This window comes from Mirounga angustirostris, unplaced genomic scaffold (assembly GCF_029215605.1).
Source record: "Mirounga angustirostris isolate CCGP_5_RB_7025 unplaced genomic scaffold, mMirAng1.0.hap1 SCAF_16, whole genome shotgun sequence".
Lineage (NCBI taxonomy): Eukaryota > Metazoa > Chordata > Mammalia > Carnivora > Phocidae > Mirounga > Mirounga angustirostris.
Window position 1 is genome coordinate 1117746 of NW_026991724.1, and position 18131 is coordinate 1135876.

Sequence of the window (18131 nt, forward strand, 5' to 3'; positions counted from 1 at the left end):
GGCTGAGAAATGAAGCCGTGGCCGGGTCCACCGCTGATTGGGCGGCGTGCGAAACAGAGGGGCCCTGCGAGCCAATCGCAGGGCAGGTGAGGTGCGAGCCGGGCCCTGGGGGCCGCTGAGGGCTGAATTCGCCGTTTCTGGGCCATGGCTTCCGAGAAGCCGCTGGTGGCGGTGACCTGCACCGCGCCGGTCAACATCGCGGTCATCAAGTACTGTGAGTGCGCGGCCGGGGGCGCCGAACACGGCCCACGCGGGACGTCTACCCCTGCGGGGGCGGGACGGGGTTGGCGACACTGTCCACGCGGACGGCCAGCCCCGCGGGGGCGGGGCGGGGGGTGACAGTGTCCACGCGGACGGCCAGCCCCGCGGGGGCGGGACGGGGTTGGCGACAGTGTCCACGCGGACGGCCAGCCCCGCGGGGGCGGGACGGGGTTGGCGACAGTGTCCACGCGGACGGCCAGCCCCGCGGGGGCGGGACGGGGTTGGCGACAGTGTCCACGCGGACGGCCAGCCCCGCGGGGGCGGGACGGGGTTGGCGACAGTGTCCACGCGGACGGCCAGCCCCGCGGGGGCGGGACGGGGTTGGCGACAGTGTCCACGCGGACGGCCAGCCCCGCGGGGGCGGGACGGGGTTGGCGACAGTGTCCACGCGGACGGCCAGCCCCGCGGGGGCGGGACGGGGTTGGCGACAGTGTCCACGCGGACGGCCAGCCCCGCGGGGGCGGGACGGGGTTGGCGACAGTGTCCACGCGGACGGCCAGCCCCGCGGGGGACGGTGACAGTGTCCAGCACGGGGGCTGGGCTCCCTCAGTCTCCCGCAGCTGGCCAGCTGGGGCCCGCTCTCCATGTCTATCGTGCTCTCGTCTGAAGATCGCTGTCAGTGGAATCACAGCCTATGTAGCTCTGGGGAGTGGCTCTTGTCACGGTGGTTCTGGAGACGGGCAGGCGACTGCTCACTCATTACTGGCCTGTTCCGGGCTGAGTCCTGCTCCCTGGTGGGGACGTCCCACACGTTCCTTAGCAGCTGGTTGTTTCCAGGTTGAGCTTTATTGTGAATCAAGCTGCCGCAAAACTGTACCGGGCTTGTGTGAATACAAGTTGTCATTCTTTGGGGACCAATGTCCAGGAATGCCTCTGCTGGGTCATAGGGTAGTTGTACTTTAGTCTTTTGTTTTTATTTCTTAAATTTTAAAGATTTTATTTATTTGAGAGAGAGTGCACGTGCACAAGTGGGGGGGAGGAGCAGAGGAAGAGGAAGAAGCAGGCTCCCCGCGGAGCAGGGAGCCCCACTCGGCCTGGATCCCAGGACCCTGGGATCGTGCATGACCTGAGCCGAAGGCAGGCGCTTCACCGACTGAGCCACCCAGATGCCCCTGCTTCTCCCTCTCCCTCTGCCATTTCCCCACTTGTGCTCTGACTCTCTCTGTCAAATAAATAAATAAAATCTTTAAAAAAATAAAATACAGAAAAACTTCCCACCCCACTTTGCGTTCCCACCAACAATGTCCGTGTGATCCAGCTCTTCAGCCTGTGGTGGTGTTGTCAATAGTTTTTATTTGAGCTATTCTCATCAGTGGGGTGACATCTGGTTGTGGGTTTCAGGCCAGGGATACTGAACACCTGCTCTCCTGCTTACCTGTAACCTGCATGTCCTCATGTCCGTGTTCTGCTTGGACCGTGCACTTTCTTACCGTGGAGTTTTGAGAGTTTGCGATATCTTCTAGATACTAATCCTTTGTTGGACATGGGGTTTGCCAATATTTTCTCCTACTCCGTAGCTTGTCTTCTCATCCTCCTAACAGGGTCTTTCAAAGAGCTGAAGTTGTTAAAGTTTTGGTGAACTCCAATGTGTCAGTTTTTCCATGAGTGGGTCATGCTTTTGGTGTCAAGTCAGACACATTTGCCTGGTCCTACAGCCTAAAGGTTTTCTCCTGTGTGTTTTGCTAAAGGTTTTGTAGTTTTACATTTTAAATTTAAGTCCCCACCTTGAATTGTTTCTCTGGGTAAGGCACGGGATCGCCTGGCCTCTGGATGTCCCGTTATTGGGGCAGCATTTGCTGAGAAGGCCGTTCCTCTCATTTGCATTGCTTCTGCACTCTTGTCACAGATGAGCTGGGCATGTTTGTGCCGGTCTGTGTCTGTGCCATCATGGGTCACCTGCCAGGCGGTAGTCATCACCACCCCCTTAACTGTCCACCCTCCCAGCACCGCACATGAAAGTGCAGTGTGCTGTGCCTGCTTCACTGAGAGGCCCGCCACGTCCCCCTCCGCGAAGGTTTCCTTTGTCGCTGGTGTGCGAGCAGTGGGGGCGGTCCCGCGTGTCTCCAGGGCGTGAGAGCAGAGAGCTTGGAGGCGTTTCCGTAACCAGGGCTCCTCCTGTGTGGGAGGCAAAAACCTTACCATCAGAGTGCTCAGGGTCTGGAAGGCACTCCAAGGTAATTCGTTGAACGGATGAAACAAGATTAAACAGAAGCATTGAAGCAGAGGGATGGGCTGGCCTCCGGCTCCGCTCTGGGAGTGGGAGCCCAGTGAAGTGGGGAGCAATCCAGGAGGACTTCCTGAAGGTGAGGGCACAGCAGGAAGAGGACGTATCCAGTGCAGAGAGCAGGCTCCTGGCAGATGGGGGAGCAATGGGATGGGAGTGAGGGTAACTGGGGAGCACTGGTGGGGAGGAGTGAGGGCAACAGCGTGCTGGTTTGCAGGGCTGGGAAATGGATTGGCCTTGCCTTGGGTTGTTTGTTCCAGGGGGAAAGCGAGATGAGGACCTGATCCTACCCATCAACTCCTCTCTGAGTGTCACCTTGCACCAGGACCAGGTTAGTATGGGTCGGCACTAAACACCAAAGCAAATATCTACCAAACTTGTTTTGTCGAACCTTTGTGTGACAATTGGATTGGTAGTAATAACTCCCTAGCCAGTTACACACACACACACACACACACACACACCCCATTAGGACTGTTCTTCACATGCACTCCCATGCTCCCTGGTCTCCCCTGGAGGTCCGCATCCCTTCCTCCGGGAGCCCTGCCCAGTGGCTCTGCTGTGGGCCATGAAAGTGTGGGCTGCACCCCGCGTGCTGGAGGCCAGGCCTGGCACCGAGCCTGCTGTGTGGCTTGGGGCCTTCCTCACTGCCCGGCCTGGCCTGCTGGGCCTCAACAGCCCTGTTCTCCAGTAAGGCCGTCCCTGCCCCTGAGTGCGTGACGGTGAAGGGCCGTCATAGGAAGGCCCTCCCCAGTGGAGGGGGCTGTTTAGCCAGCACCCACCCCTGAGGTGGCCTGTGTTTTCTTTCTCAGTTGAAGACCACCACCACAGCTGCCATCAGCAAGGACTTCACCGAGGACCGGATTTGGCTGAATGGCCGGGAGGAGGACGTGGGGCAGCCCCGCCTCCAGGCCTGCCTAAGGGAGAGTGAGTGGGGTCCCGCGAGGGACGCGTGCAGCGCTGGGGCCAGGCCAAGCTGGTTCCTTACGCCACTGTCCCTTCTTCACTCTGGCTTGGGTCTGAGTGCACAGAAGGTGCTGCTGCCTCTTGGCTCCCCTGACTTCCCACCGCAGCCCGGCCCCTTTTGGGGGGAGGGGATGCCTGTTAGCACAGCCAGAGCCGGGTGTGGGTCTGGCGCTGGGGTCTGCGGCTTTCCCCTGAGCAGAGGCCTGCACAGAGTCTGCTGCCTCTTCCTGACTCACGGCAGGTGAGTTGCCAGGAGCAGGTCGGGGCCACTCTGCCCAGTGACCGTCTCCCCCGTCCCTTCAGTCCGCCGCCTGGCCCGGAAGCGGAGGAGTGCCGGTGATGAGGACCCACTGCCCCTCAGCCTCAGCTACAAGGTTCACATCGCATCAGTGAACAACTTCCCCACGGCCGCGGGCCTGGCCTCCTCAGCGGCAGGTTACGCCTGCCTCGGTGGGTGCCCACAGGAGACCCAGGGCCCCTAGGGTGCTGTGCCGCGGCAGGCGGCCCTTCACACGCTCGCAGCCTTCAGGGACTCGAGTGCTAAAATCTTCCCCGGGCTCTGTGTGTAGAATCCTCTAGGTTGTATGTGCCAGAAATCCATCTCGAACTTGCTTAAGCCTAAGATAGGGCCAGTTTCTTGGCTTGGCTGGCTCTGGGTGCAGCTGGCTCCGGGTGCTCCGACAGGCTCCCTGGGAACCTGTCTCCCTCCCTCCAGACCCCTGCTCCGCTTTCCTCTGTGCTGGCTCACTCTCTAATAGGCCCTCCCCACCTGGGGCAAAGCTGGGTACCACAGTGGCAGGCGGTGGGCTGATTGGGTGTGGCCTAGCAGAAACCCCAGGGGTGATGCTTACTTGCTCAGCTAGTTCATGTGCCCATGCTTAAGCTGCCCTCGATGACTGGCAAGGCCAGGAGGACACACAGTGGTGGGGACAGAGAGCCTGCCTTGTGGGCCCCCAGCTCTGTATCCTGGCAATAGACCCTTGGCCAGACCCAGCCCTGCTCCCTAATGCCCAGCACTACCAGCCGCCATGCTCATGCCCACTCTTCAGGCCTCTCTGCATTGGCCTCTGCTCCACATGGCTTTTCAAAGTCTTCAGCCCTTCCCCACCCATCTGAGCCCCCTGTGCCCTTCACTCTGTGCCTGCAGCATATGCCCTGGCCCGGGTCTACGGGGTTGAGAGTGACCTCTCGGAAGTGGCTCGCCGGGGCTCAGGCAGCGCCTGCCGGAGCCTGTATGGTGGCTTTGTGGAGTGGCAGATGGGGGAGCGGGCCGATGGGAAGGACAGCATCGCCCGGCAAGTGGCCCCGGAGTCACACTGGCCCGAGCTCCGAGTCCTCATACTTGTGGTGAGTGAGGCTGGGGGGGGCGGTTCCTCCTGGCCCGTGGGCTCCCCGGGTGGTGGAGGCACCTGGCTAAGCTTTGAGTGACTCCCCACAGCAAAGGGGCTACTGTTCCCAGGCCTGCCCTGTCTGCCCAGGGAGGCGACCTCTGGTTGGGGAGGGATGGAACGGGATGGGTGTTTCAGGCTGGGGGCTGCAGGGTGGGGTCCAGGCTATTTCTCTTGGTGCAGGTGAGCGCGGAGAAGAAGCTGATGGGCAGCACCGTGGGCATGCAGACCAGCGTGGAGACCAGCTCCCTGCTCAGGGTAAGGCTGGCGGCGGCCTAGGGCACGTCCTGCACATCACAACACGCAGGCTCCACCTGCGTCCTTCGAAGCCTGGCTGCTCGGCTCGGCTCAGCCCCCAGCAGAGCCCCTGGCCGCCCTGCAGGGGGAACGGCTGCACCTCACGGGAGTGTGCCTTGCAGTTCCGGGCTGAATCCGTGGTGCCAGCGCGCATGGCAGAGATGACCCGCTGTGTCCAGGAGCGGGACTTCCAGGGTTTCGGCCAGCTGACCATGAAGGACAGCAACCAGTTCCACGCCACCTGCCTGGACACCTTCCCGCCCATCTCTTACCTCAGCGACACCTCCAGGCGCATTGTCCAACTGGTGCACCGCTTCAACGCCCACTATGGGCAGACCAAGGCAAGGCGGGGGGGCAGGTGGGGGCTGACGCCACTCTGCCGGCTCCCCAGACTTGCGGCGTGTTCCCTGGGACAGCCCTTGGCCCAGAGCTGCCGGAGAGCCCGGCTGCGGTCCAGCACAAGCCGGCCGAGACAGGGCTTCTCAGCTCCCGCTGTCCCCTGCTGTCTGCAGGCACTTTGTTTTTTGGCCGGTGCAGGGGTGCGTGGCCCGCACGTGAAGCCGCTGGTCCTGAGCTGGTGGGCAGAGGTGCCCAGCTCCACGGCAGGCAGGTCGCCTGGGCCCGGCTTGGCCGTGGGCAGCCCCGGGTCTCCGTGTGAGCCGGGCCGGCCACTCCGCAGACACTCAGTGCTGACCGTGCGGGTTCCAGGTGGCGTACACGTTTGATGCGGGCCCCAATGCCGTGGTCTTCGCCCTGGACGACACTGTGCCTGAGTTCGTGGCTGCCGTGAGACAGTGCTTCCCCCCGGAGTCGAACGGAGACAAGTGAGTTGGGGGTCCCCCACATTTGGGAGGCGTGGAGGGAGGAGCAGGGTCTCCCGCTGAGATCTGGGACGGTGGCCCCTGAGGCCGTGGTGCTGAATGGGGGTCCCATGGGAGTTTCAGTCTCTGCAGGAACGCCAAGCAGCGTGCCCCCAAGGGTGCCTCCCTGTGGCCTCAAGCGCAGGTCCATGCAGCGTAATGGCTCCTGGGGGCGGCGCCTGCGCCTCGCGGTGACGACCGGGCCTTTGGACTTCTCTCTTCCGGTCGTTTCAGCACAGGGACACTTCCCTGCCAGGGGTGCAGGGAGTATGTGGGGTCGGTTTATGTGTCACTGTCGTGTGGGCAACACTGACTTGTAGTGGGTGGGGGCTGGAAGGCTGACTTCCTCACTGTGGACGGACCCCATGACCAAGGACGGCCCCCAAGGCAGCTGGTGTCCTTGTGGGAGACTCTGAACTCATTGCTCTTGTCACCCCGTGGGCAGTTTGCAGGCTTTCGCTTCCTGGGGAGCATGTCCGTGGACTCCCCCTCGGACTGAGGTGTTGCCTTCGTCTTCTTTTTTTTCAAAGACGTTATTTATTTGAGAGAGAGAGCATGAGTGGGGGGGAGAGCAGAGGGAGAGGGAGAAGCAGGCTCCCCCTGAGCGCACAGCCCGACACGGGCTCGATCCCAGGACCCTGAGACCGTGGCCTGAACTGAAACCAAGACTTGGTTGCTCAACCACCTGAGCCACGCAGGCGCCCCATGAGGTACTTCCTTCTTGAGCTTTGTTCCCCTCCCCCCGGGCCAAGCAGGAGCCGCGGGTGAGGAGTGAGAGTCCCTGGTGACCCCGCCAGGCACTTGCTCACTTGTGCCGGACTTCGTGTGCGAGGTCACATCCACACCGCGTACCTTTAGTGTTTTGTGCAGCCTTGGAGTGCGCGCCCCGGGCTGCGCCCACACACGGGTGTTAGCTTCTGACCTGCACTTACCTGCGTCTCCCGTTGTCCCCGTCTGGTGCCGGGGCTTCTGCTTTTCCCCGGAAGAACCCTGCGCCCCTCCCCCAACCCCCGCAGCCGCCAGTCTGCTTCCTGTCCTGCATCTGCTGTCTGCACGCTTCCCACTTCCCGCTTCCCGTCCGTGGCCTCCCGACCTGCCTGCCTGTCTTTCCCCAGGTTTCTGAAAGGGCTGCCCGTGAGGCCTGTCCCCCTCTCGGACGAGCTTAAAGCTGCGCTGGACGTGGACCCCACCCCCGGCGGCGTCAAGTACATCATTGCCACCCAGGTGAGGCCCAGCGGCCCCGCTGACTGAGGGGGGCGCCTCCAGCCTTGCGGGCGCAGACCCCGCCCGCCCCCAGGCGAAGGGGCTCCCGTCAGCTGCCATCTTCCCAGTTGGCTGGGAAGCCGACTTGCCAAGAGTAGGAGCAGAAGACGCAGTGACGTTACCTTTGGGTTTTCAGAGCATTTAGTACAATGTGGCTTGTCCCATTCACTCACTTACCTTGCAAGTGGATGTTTAAGGACCCCCGGCATTGCCGGGGGGTGTTCCCTGTGCTGAGGGGGCAGACTTAGGGAGACACACAGGTGCTGGGGATCCTGGGGACCTTTCTGGCTCACCGCACAGGATCAGGTCAGAATCCCTGTTTGAATGCCTGAGTCAGCATTTCACTGAGATCTGTCTGATTCTAATTCCTGTGACCTGAGCCCCCAGGCCCATGGTCTCTCCCTTCCACTTGGGACCTGCTGTCTACCCCGGGTCTGGGTGATGGAGGTGAAGTGACAGGGTGCCCAGTGTGGGTTGGGGTGTCAGGGTGTTACCACGTGGGTTGTTAGCTTCTGACCTGCACTTACCTGCCTCTCCCGTTATCCCCATCTGACAGGTGGGACCTGGGCCTCAAATCCTGGATGACCGTCAGGCTCACCTCCTGGGCCCAGATGGCCTGCCGAAGCCAGCCGCTTGACTGCCTTCCCCAAGGGGAGCCCCGGCCGCTGCTGGGAGAAGGGCTGCTTCGCTGGGACTGGGGAGCTGGGTGTGGCGGCTGGCGGGTCCGCGCTGGTTGGGCCCTGAGGGCTAGCCCCCGGGCTCCAGGCCGGAGCACGTGCTGTGGCTGAGTCGGGTCAGAGGAGTGAGCATGTGCACCACCCAGGCCGTCGGGAATGCCCCCCACCAAGGGCCTCACCTTGCTCCAGCCTCACCCAGTGCTTCGCCGAGAAGAGAGCGGGTATGAGCGCCAGGGATCTGATTCCGGGCGCTGAGCTGGACGGTGTGGAGCTGCCGGGCACCCCTTCAGAGGCCACTCCCACAGCCCCAAACAGCAGCTCTGCTGGACATGACGGGGAGTTGGCACCCCTCCTCAGAGCCGGAGGACAGGTCACCGCTGCAGACCTCAGGGACCCCCCACAGAAGCTTCAAGCCTGAGATAGCCCCATGGTCCCTCTGCCAGACTCAGGCATGCGGCACAAATGGAACGTTTCCTTACAGAAGGACCCCGGCTGTGTCTCCAGCGGGCGGTGGGCGAGCAGCACCCACGGAGCGTGCGGGCTGCGGGGAATAAAGGCTGCCGGGCTGACCGGGGCAGACGTGCTCTTCTGTGCTTCCGACATCCACGCTCTGGGGCCCCTGCGCTGAGGGGCTGGAGGGTATGGGCAGAGCACCCAAAAAAGCTGCCTTCTGTCCCCTTCGCTTGCCTGTCAACCGCTGGCCACACAGTGAGGGTTGAGCATGTGGCCACGACCCACGTTCGGCGGCTGACGTGGTCACTGAGGCTCTGAGGGGTGTGAGGATGTGGTTTGGGTCTGGCCCTAGGTCCCTGTCCATGAAAGAAGGTGGGAAGTGGGTTTGCTGGTTAAGGACATGATTCCCCAAAGCCCAGAAGTTTCTGGGTCCTGAAACCACAGGAATGCCACCCCTCCCCATTTCTGAAACATCAGTGCAATGCAAGGCAGGCTTCCAGGAGGAGGTGGACACCTGGGCCAAACCCCTGTCCCTCTACCGCCAGGGTCAGGGCCGTGGCCGTGGCAGCTGCTGCTGAAGCACCTGCTGGCTATGATCCTGACGGGGATGGTGGGGGGAGATGACAAGGACGCACTCCTGCATTCCGGATTTCCCCAGAAGCTTGGCACATCCTGTCCTCCAGAGGAGTTAATCCTCTGAGCAGAGGATTGCCTGCGGTTTGACCTCGGCCACACCTGCTCCAGGACACAGCCAGATGGGGAAGTGGGGGCTGAGCCTGCCACCGTCCCTCGTGAGTGCTGGCGCCTTGTTCCCTTGTGGGTCATCCATTGTGTGGCCATCTAGGCCTTTAAAATCTAGGAACCAGCCTGCCCACACCTCTTGGGAGAAACCCCTGTTGCCGCCTGTGGGATCCTTGGTCTGGAAGCTGAGCGTTCTGGGGTGCCTCTGCCCTCTTAGGCAGGTGCCTCCAAGTCACAGCCTGATCCCCGTGTGACGCAGCCCTCCAGGGATCGCCCTGGTCCGATTCAGCCCAGGTGATGCTTGGGAAGTGGAGCACAAATGGTGGCCTCCCGCTCCCGTGCCCGGAAGGAGCGGGGAGGAGGAAGTGGGCCGGGCCTGGGCCGGAGGCGGGCTGGCTGGGCCTGCAGGGACCCCGCCAGGGAGGGAGGCCTGGGGCGGACAGGCCCCCCACGCTCGGTCCCGGCTCTCACGGAGAGCGGGACGGGGAAGGCCCCAGCGGGGTACCCACCTGCCCGGCGGGGCGGGGCTGCCACTGGGGGCGGGGCTGCCGGGGGCGGGCCGGTCGCTGGAGGCGGGGCGGGGCGGGGCGGGGCGGGGCGGGCGGCGGTAACGCGGGCCTCAGTGTCGCAGGCATCCCGCCGAGCTGTGGTCGCCTCCGCCACCATGGGGCAGATCGAGTGGGCCATGTGGGCCAACGAGCAGGCACTGGCCTCCGGCCTGAGTGAGTGCGCGCCGAGACCTCGGGCTGCGGGCCGGGCCGGAGGGGGCGCCGAGACCTCGGGCTGCGAGCCGGGAAGTGGGGACTGAAGGCGGGACTGGGGACCTGCCGCTGCAGGGCGGGCTCGAGGTGGGGGTGGGCTGCGGCCAGCCGGGCAGTCAGGGACCTTAGCCTGCGGAGGGGGTTCGGAGACCAGTCCCCCGGCTCCTGCCCACCGTCCAGCTGTCCCCTCCACGCTCCCCCACCCCCGCCCGGACCTCTCCACCGAGAGAGGAAGTTGCAGCTCGGGAAGAGGCGTTTCGTCCTTGGTGGTTTCCGGGGAGTCACTGCCCACCGGGATTGGGTAAACCCAGCAAGTGGACGCCCGTGGGGCAGGGGGGGGGGCCCGGGGGGGGGCTGCCCGGGGGGGGGGGGGCTTTGCCCAGCGGTGGGGAGGGGCTCCCTCTCTTCCTGGGCCTGGGTGGCAGGCACTCTCCATGTGGGGCCCAGCCCCCAGTTGCACAGAAGGGCATCTGGGATTTCATAAGGTGGCTGGAAACCCCCAGAGTGACCCGCGTTCAGCTCTGCTCCCAGAGACTGCTTCTGGGGAAGGGTGGCAGGGCCCCCGGTCACCCTGCCACCTGTGCTCAAGAGCTCTGATTAGGGAGCAGTGGGGTATGTACCCCAGCTCGGTACTCACAAGCAGGAACCTCTCAGGACTGGGTGGGGTAAAGCTGAGTCAAGAGGGGGCCCAGAGGCTCTGCCTGGCCCCCCTCCAGGGACCTGCCACTCCCAGGAAGGGCCTATGCCCAGTGGGGAATATGCAGACAAGGGGGGCTCTTAGCCCAGCACCATTCCCCTGGGACCCCCTTGAGACCTCCTGCCACCTGGGGAGGGAAGGCACACAAAGTCTCCCCAGCCCCACACAGTTGGATCACATTTTAGATCACGGGGTCTAGCGGTGTGTTGTATGTCCAGGCAGGTCACCCTTGCTTTGGGCATCTCGAGTGGCCAAGAACTCAGTGGGTTGGTCACATGGTGCTCCTCACTGTCCCCAGGCTGTCCACTGCAGACCAGCCTCCCAGGAAGTAGAGGGTTCTGGGCCCCGGAACCCCATTCTTTGAAGACCACTGCATGCAGGCCAGCCGTCCTGGCCTTGGCTACAGCCTGCGGTGCCTTGGGACCCACACTTCTCTCACGTCCGCTGTGCAGACAGTGAAGTCAGGGCCTGGGCTTAGCCTTCTCCATCATCAAATCAAATAAGACCGTTTGTCAGAAGGTCCCCCAGAGCCCTGCTCTGGTTCCTCCCTTGCTGACTTTTCTCCTGGGTATAAACTGCAGCCTCCAGGGATGTCTCAGGCCTGGCGAGACCCTAGCCACAGTCACACCCCACAGATTTTTCTGTTGTGGGAAACCCCATCTGACCCGATCGTGGCACCTGCTGCTGAAAGCCTTCCTGAGGTTTTCCTGTACACACACCAAAAGCCAGATTCGGGCTGCTCTGGGCCCTGAGCCTCCAGCTCCCTGCCTTGCATGGACTCTGTGCCCGGATCTCCTGAGCAGACCACAGGGCCTTTGCGGAGCTGAAGCCTCTGTGGCTGGCTGGCTTCTCCATTTGTTTCTCAGCTCAAGATGCCACCTGCTTGGAGGCGTCTTTCCAGAGCACCAGGTGCAGAGTAGCCCCAGACATTCAGTCACCTTCCCCCTCTTCTAGTTTTGATGTTTATTTCTGCTCCCCCTGACAAGACTATGAGCCCCACAATAGCCGAGGCCTCATCTTTCCATGTTGCTGCTGCGTCCTGCATGTGGTAGGGTTCTATCAGCGTTTGGTGGCAGTGGACCAGTCCTCCTGCCTTCCTGGTGAATCAGTGGTGTCTGCCCCCCTCCTGCTGAGGGCAGGCGGCAACACTGCAGCTCGGGATGGGGAAGTCACGCACCCAAACACAAGTGAGCTGGCTGAATGCAGAACACCTCCCTTCCCTCTTCTAGTCCCCCAGATGCTGACCAGCCAACAAAAAAAGTTAATATGTACCAGAGCTCGGCACCACCGGTAGGAAATCTGCTAGCCGAAAAGCAGAGTGAGGTTTCAAGGTGGTGTATCTGGGCTGAAGGAAGGGGCTCAGGCTCTTACCTGGTGGGATGTGGGGGCCTCTGCGTGGAAACAGGCGAAGCTGGGCTGCATGGCTGGACCGGGCTGGGGAAGGCCACCTGCACAAGAAACAGAGTAGGAAATGGTCCCCTCCAAGGACGCTTGGGACCTGCAGCCAGAGCTGGATTGAAGAAGTCCGGGACAAGGCAAAACCGTGGAAACTCAGGCCTGTGCTGTGTGTGGGGAAGGGCCTAATGTCCCCTACCCTGCGCCAGAGATTCCCATGCACTAGGCCCAGGCCTGGAGAAACCCCAAAGCCCCCAGCAGAGGCAAACGTGAAAGTTGTCTGCAAGGCCGTTTGCTCCTTGCGGCCGCAGGAAGCCTGACCCTGCCAGCTGTCTGCTCACCAGCCCCCCCCCGCCCCCCCACCCCGAGGAAGCACGCCGCCTGGGGTGGACCTGCTCACACCATGACAGAGCCAGAGCGGCTGAGCCGTCTGGAAGACCTGAGAACGTGAGCACACGTCGATGCCTACCAGTATGTTCCAAACTGCTCCAGGAGTGAAAGGAGCAGAGAATTATACAGCAAAACAGGACAGTGCAAAAAGTGAACTAATGCAGAACGTCAAGGAAGAAAAGTCATTAAAGGTTAATGGATGAATTGAACATGCTATAAAGACGAGAGGATTCGCGGAATGGAAGATGGGGTTCAGGGAACCTCACAGCATGCAGCCCAGACACAGAGATGGGGTTATTAAAGAGAAGCTGAGCCCTGTGCAAGGCAGGGGGGCACCCTGTGGGCAGGAGTGGAGGGGAGAAACCTGCCCTGTGGACAGTGGGGGGCAGGGGAGACCCTCCCCATGGGAGCAGCAGGTGCAGAGGTGAGAATCAGGGCTCTGTAGGGTGAATGCCAGGAGGCAATACAAATGGATAATGGGTGAGCATTTTTCAGAAATGGAGAAATCTCAGATTGAAAGAAAGCAGAGTCCTTTACAGAATAAAGGAAAACAAATCCCTTTTTGGACACACGGTAATCAAATTAGAGACCATTAAAGAAAATATTAAAATTTGCCAGAGGGGAAAAGTGGCTTGGCATCAGACTGCAGATTTCTCTAGAGCAGCTGCCAGAAGGCAAGGGAATGAAATCTTAGGTGCGGAGAGGAAGGGTGGGGTCAGGACCCAGGCCAACTCATTTGGCGGGCTGCTGCCAGGCCTGCCCCGGGGGGACCCCCGAAGGATGCCCGTCAGCCAGGGGCGCCAAGTCCAGCAGACAGGACTGGCCACGAGGAGGGGGCCTTCGGGAATAAGCACCGACGGTAAATAATCAACCATGGCGCACGCGGCTTGGGGCTGAGGTGAAGCTGAAGTCCACACGTGACCCAGGAAGAGAAAGTTGAGAACTTAAGACTTTGAGCATGTTAGCAGGAGGTGGGAAAAGCAACACCAACACCTGTTAAGGAGAAACGGTGAGTTCACGTTGTTAGCTGCACTCAGTAACCTGTGATGTTTCCTGTCAGGCTGGTGGAAGTATTAAAAACCCGGCTGTATCGGCTCATTCGTAATCATGCAAAACCAGAAGCAATGGAAATGTCCCAAAGACGGGAGAGCAGGTCAGTCCCTGGCGGCTGATAAACTAAAGCAGAACACCGCATGGACGGCATTGATGAGTGGAGGCTGGACACAAGGGCGCGGGGGGCTCGCAGGCTGAGGGGAGTCTTGACGTGGGTGCAGAGCACGTGGGGGAGCACCTCCCAAAGTCACCGAGCTCACGTAATTGTAGCTGGAGAAATTGCTGGAAGCTCTGGGGATGCTCACACAGGGGTGTGCCTGGACTTAGGACCTTAGACTTCAAAATGGCTACAATGGAACATTTCATGTTACAGATATTTTACCGCAATAAAAAAAGTCGTAACAAAAAAATTTCTGGGGAGAAAAGATCCAGACGAGGCAGCACCTCGCAGGCTCGAAATAGCCGACAGGAAGGGCCTGGGAGTATCAGTACCTGACAGCTGGGGTCCAGGTGAGACAGTTGGACAAGCGGGAGCACCGTGCGGCCGGGAGAGATCGTCTGTCCACAGAAACACGGACAAATAATGTCATCTCGAAACACGGGAAGCAAACACTCCAAATGGCCCGGCATCCACAGAGCCCCACAGAGCGGGCAGCCGGGGTGAAGACCAGCCCCACCTGCCCGCTCCGGGCTCCGAGGCAGCTGCTGGGACGTGGACCCGGCTCTGTCCGCGCGCGAGCTGCTCCTTCAGCCCCTTGCCCGGCTCACTACCCAGCTCACGTGCTGCTTCCTAGGGCTCCCCCCGCCTGTGTCCCCTGCACAGGCAAGCGTGTTGTCCCGCTGCGGAGCATCTGTGGGCATCTGTGGCCGACTGCTGGCCTCGCCGAGCGGGGGCGGAGCACACGGACAGGGCTGGGGTGGGGGCGCATCCCCCTGGGGGTGGGGGACTCCTGCTAACCTGCTTCTCCTCTGTCCACAGTCCTCATCATGGGGGGCATCGTGGCCACTGCCGGCCAGTTCACCAAGTGGTACTTTGGCGTGTACTCCATGTATCCTGCCAGGGTAGACCCTGGGGCGGGGGGTAGTGCTGCTCGGCTCGGGGTGGGGACGCGGCTGCCCCTGGGGGCACATCAGTTTCCCTGGGCCCGTTAGACGCCCCGCAGCTGTGGGGAAGGCAGGATAGGGCTCAGTCGCAGTTCGGGAAGCCAAGGCTGGGAGCAGGGGAGTGACTGGCGTTGAGGCCTCGGGAATTCTGGGGGTGCCCTCTGGCCCCCCTTCTATCAGCTGTCCCCCTGGGCAGCCTTGGGATCTGTCCGGGACTGGGCTGAACCCCTGTGGCCCGGCTGTGACAGGCCAGCAGGCAGGAGAGTGGCCAGACCTGTCGGAACCTGTTTCCCAGCTGTCTGACCTCCAGGACGCAGCTGCACCCCTGTTTTCTCATCAGCAAAGGGGGCTCACCCTGGCCTCCAGGCTGAGCCCAGCTGTTCCTTAACGGCACGTTCAGCGGCGCAGGTGTGTTCGTCTGCCTGCTGGAGTACCCCCGGGGGAAGAGAAGAAAGGGATCCACCATGGAGAGATGGTGAGTCCCCCACCTCTGCCTGGGGGCCGAGGACACTCCTTCTGACGCTGCAGACGCCCTCCTGGGCAAACAGGCCAGAGCCCACCTAGCCGCCGTGGCCCCTCGGTCTCTGGGAGGGAAGAAGCCGGGGTGCTCTGGGGGGGATGGGGGCGCTGCTGAGTAGGATACAGTCTGTCTGCTCTCTCCCTCTGCCTAGTGGACAGAAGTATATGACCAAAGTGCTGAAGGTGTTCGGGCCTCTCACCAGGAACTACTACATCCGGGCCTTCCTGCACCTTGGGTGAGCCCCCCTGCCCCCCACAGCCCCCTGAGGACCAGGACAGCCCTGGCATAAACCCTCCCCACCGCCTGCACCAAGTCAGCCCCATCCCCGCCCAGATACGCTTCCAGACCTGCTCGGTCCCCTCGTGCTGCGTAATAGCTCACGGCAACGCTAGAACTTAATAAGGAGTAGTTGGGGGCTGACGAGGCTCACCTGGGCGGCCCTGCTCCCTGCCTTGTGCACGCACCTGCTGGTTCCTGCCAGGGAGGCCGCAACGCCCATGGGCCTCGGCGGACGTGTGAGGTTCCTCCTGGCGTGGTGGGTGGGGGCCAAGCGCCAGCACCCCAAGAGTTGTTAAAGTTTAAATAAAAGCAAAGAGGACAGTTCCAAGGGCCCAAGCGTGGAAGCCCAACCTTTTGCAGGACTGGGCATGTCCTCCAGCCGGGGTCCTGGGGGCCACACACTATGAACGGTCTGTCTGGTCCTGGGGGTCCCGGGGCCGCAGACCCCTCCTGACCGCCCTGCCCCCCTCCCCAGGCTGTCAGTACCTGCTGGCTTCCTGCTTGCCACCATCCTGGGGACAGCCTGCCTGGCCATCGCGAGCAGCATCTATCTGCTGGTGAGTGGTACCCTCTGTGGCTAGCCCCGAGGGACCCTGCCACCTCCGTCCCCAAAGCCAGCTCCGCAGCCTGTGTCCTTGCTCGTGCCGTGACGGAGTCGGTGACTCCGTGGCCACCGTTCGCTGCATGTGTAAAGTGTGCTAACCCCTTTATCTGCGCCTCGGCCCCGCTTTGCAGACCAAGAAGTGGAAAGTCAGAGAGGTGACGTGGCTGGCCCAGGGTCACACGGCCAGCCAAGGCCCAACCCGATTGGGATCCGTTTGGCATACTTTTCTTATCTAACCCATCCTTGCTAACTTGGGGTGCCGTTGGGAGCACTTCCTGGGGAGCACGTTAACAGTACAGATGCGACGTGAATGTTTTCCAAAGCTGCCCCATTGGGCCTGCCCGGAGCTGGGACACATGCAAAGGCCCTGCGGTAAGGATGCACGTCACCCGGTCTTCACAGAAAGGCCGGCGGACTTGGGGAAGGATGGCATGGGCGGAAGTCTCGGGCACAGGTTTTGGGCCAGATGCTCATGCTTCTCTTGCGCTGCATGTTCATCCTTCCATTTGTGCATGTTCTTAAAGGGGCGGCATGTTGTCTGTGCTCTGAATGCCCACGGGCCCAGCCGTTTCACTCCTTGGTGACCCGCCTGCCGGTCCCCCAGTGGGAGCCCTTCCTGTCTGTTCGCTCTGCGGCTTCCTGCATGTGGTCGCGCGGTGCCGGGGGGCGGGGGGCGTCACCTGCATCCAGCCCCTGCACCCTCCGACCATCCACCCCCCACCTAAGGCTGGCTGGGCTGCTGGGTCCTACTTGCTTCCCTCCGCTGCGTGTCTGAGCTTTCTCTTAGAACTGCCCATCTTTCGAGGGGGCTTTTGTCTTTTCCTTATTAACTTGCAGGAATCTCGTGAATGTTCTGTGAGTGAATTTCAGACCCTGAATAGTTTCTCCGCCTCAGTGAGGGGTCTGTCACCTTTGTGTGTGAAATCCTTCCCTGGGCGGAACAGAAGTTTGTCTGTTTGCCCTCTGGTTTGTGCCTTTTACAGATGCCCTTTTCTGCCCGTAAGCCGTGTCTTTCTGCACTCTCTCGGATCCACTGTATAGTTTTCCTCTTCAGGGTAGATATACTACTATTTAAGTTAGGAGGTGGAACCACGGATGTTCATTTTATTCTTCTGCTTCATAAGTGACATGTCACACTTTTTTATCAAGGATTGTGGGGTACAGATGGAAAGAACACGTTCCCAAGCCCTCCCAGCCCACCGAGGGCTCTGCGTCCAGCGAGACCCCATTCTCTTCCCCAGCCTGCTGTGGCTGGTGCCCCCACGGAGGCCCCCTGCCCTCCCTGGCTGCCCCCGTGGGCCACTCCCACCCTGTGGTCTCATGTCCTGTCCCGGCCTTAGTCCCTGCGGGGTTGGGGGGTGGGGGGAGGCCTGGTCTTGGAGCATGCACCTGAAGGGCCTCCAGGTTGCCCTCCCCCCACTGTGGGGTCCTGCCTGGAGAGTGAAGCAGCTGGGTCTGGGGTCCTGGCTGTCACTCCGGAATTAGTGGCTTCAGACGTGGGTCCTGCCCGGTTCCCAGGGGCTGGGGGGAGAGGGTGTGGGGGTGGAGTTGGCCTCTGGGAGGCCCTATCCATCCAGCCCCTCCATATCCTGCAGGCGGCTGTCCGCGGAGAGCAGTGGATCCCCATCGAGCCCAAGCCCAAGGAGCGGCCGCAGGTGGGAGGCACCATCAAGCAGCCTCCCAGCAACCCCCCGCCCCGGCCCCCAGCCGAGGCCCGAAAGAAGCCCAGCGAGGAGGAGGCAGCAGGTGCAGCGGGCATTTCTGGTGGCCCCCAGGAAAACCCGGTCCCAGTGATCGACGAGGTCGTGTGACCCACGTCTCCAGCTGTCCGCCATGTAGCCCCCAAAATAAACCAAAGAGAGCAGGCTCCTGACTCTCCGCGTGCACCCCACTCCCAATCCGGGTCCTCCTTCAGCATAAATCCTGGATGGGCCACTTCTCACCCTGTCTGCCTCCCCACCTGCCCATCCCGAAGGGCCACTGCCAAACCGCCAGGCTCCCACAGCCCAGGATGGACGCCACCCACACCACGCCAGTCAGTGCCGCCACAGGGATGGCCTCTGGCCCGTGGCTGCGGGGCCTCCTGGACCCTCGGTTTGGAAGTGCAGCCCCTCCCCCTCCCTGTCCCCGGTGGTGTCCGTGGCCCGTGGGGCTCTGCCCTCAGAGCCAGCCACATGGTGGAAACTCGGTCACGGGCT

General features: G+C 61.8%; 2 protein-coding genes across 4 annotated transcripts; both read left to right on the forward strand.

Moving 5' to 3' along the window:
• Positions 1–58: 58 nt before the first annotated feature.
• Positions 59–8520, forward strand: MVD (mevalonate diphosphate decarboxylase). Of its 2 annotated transcripts, XM_045890588.2 has the most exons (10): positions 60–214; positions 2746–2816; positions 3298–3412; positions 3755–3901; positions 4599–4798; positions 5023–5097; positions 5259–5477; positions 5845–5960; positions 7112–7220; positions 7816–8520. In XM_045890588.2, exons 1-10 carry the CDS (start codon positions 145–147, stop codon positions 7894–7896), a joined length of 1203 nt encoding a protein of 400 aa, XP_045746544.1. In that variant the 5' UTR covers positions 60–144; the 3' UTR covers positions 7897–8520. The 2 variants fall into 2 exon arrangements, with proteins under 2 accessions (XP_064437044.1, XP_045746544.1); XM_064580974.1 differs by lacking the exon at positions 3755–3901 and having other exon boundaries at positions 59–214.
• Positions 8521–9692: 1172 nt separating this feature from the next.
• On the forward strand, positions 9693–17824 carry LOC123855175 (cytochrome b-245 light chain). 2 transcript variants are annotated; one of them, XM_064580975.1, is made up of 7 exons: positions 9693–9852; positions 14406–14475; positions 14931–15005; positions 15202–15285; positions 15805–15886; positions 16257–16305; positions 17529–17824. In XM_064580975.1, the coding sequence occupies exons 1-7, from the start codon at positions 9795–9797 to the stop codon at positions 17804–17806; spliced, it is 696 nt and encodes a 231-aa protein (XP_064437045.1). In that variant the 5' UTR covers positions 9693–9794; the 3' UTR covers positions 17807–17824. The 2 variants fall into 2 exon arrangements, with proteins under 2 accessions (XP_064437045.1, XP_045746547.1); XM_045890591.2 differs by lacking the exon at positions 16257–16305 and having other exon boundaries at positions 9694–9852.
• Positions 17825–18131: the final 307 nt, after the last annotated feature.

Excerpts from the sequence above, each read along its gene's own strand:
- LOC123855175 (XM_064580975.1), top strand. The coding sequence starts at position 9,795 with ATGGGGCAGATCGAGTGGGCCATGTGGGCCAACGAGCAGGCACTGGCC. Across the intron at positions 15,286-15,804 it reads CGGGCCTTCCTGCACCTTGG|GCTGTCAGTACCTGCTGGCT; the intron begins GTGAGCCCCCCT and ends CCCCCTCCCCAG. Across the intron at positions 16,306-17,528 it reads ACACATGCAAAGGCCCTGCG|GCGGCTGTCCGCGGAGAGCA; the intron begins GTAAGGATGCAC and ends CATATCCTGCAG.
- MVD (XM_045890588.2), top strand. The coding sequence starts at position 145 with ATGGCTTCCGAGAAGCCGCTGGTGGCGGTGACCTGCACCGCGCCGGTC. Across the intron at positions 215-2,745 it reads CATCGCGGTCATCAAGTACT|GGGGAAAGCGAGATGAGGAC; the intron begins GTGAGTGCGCGG and ends TGTTTGTTCCAG. Across the intron at positions 4,799-5,022 it reads TCCGAGTCCTCATACTTGTG|GTGAGCGCGGAGAAGAAGCT; the intron begins GTGAGTGAGGCT and ends CTCTTGGTGCAG.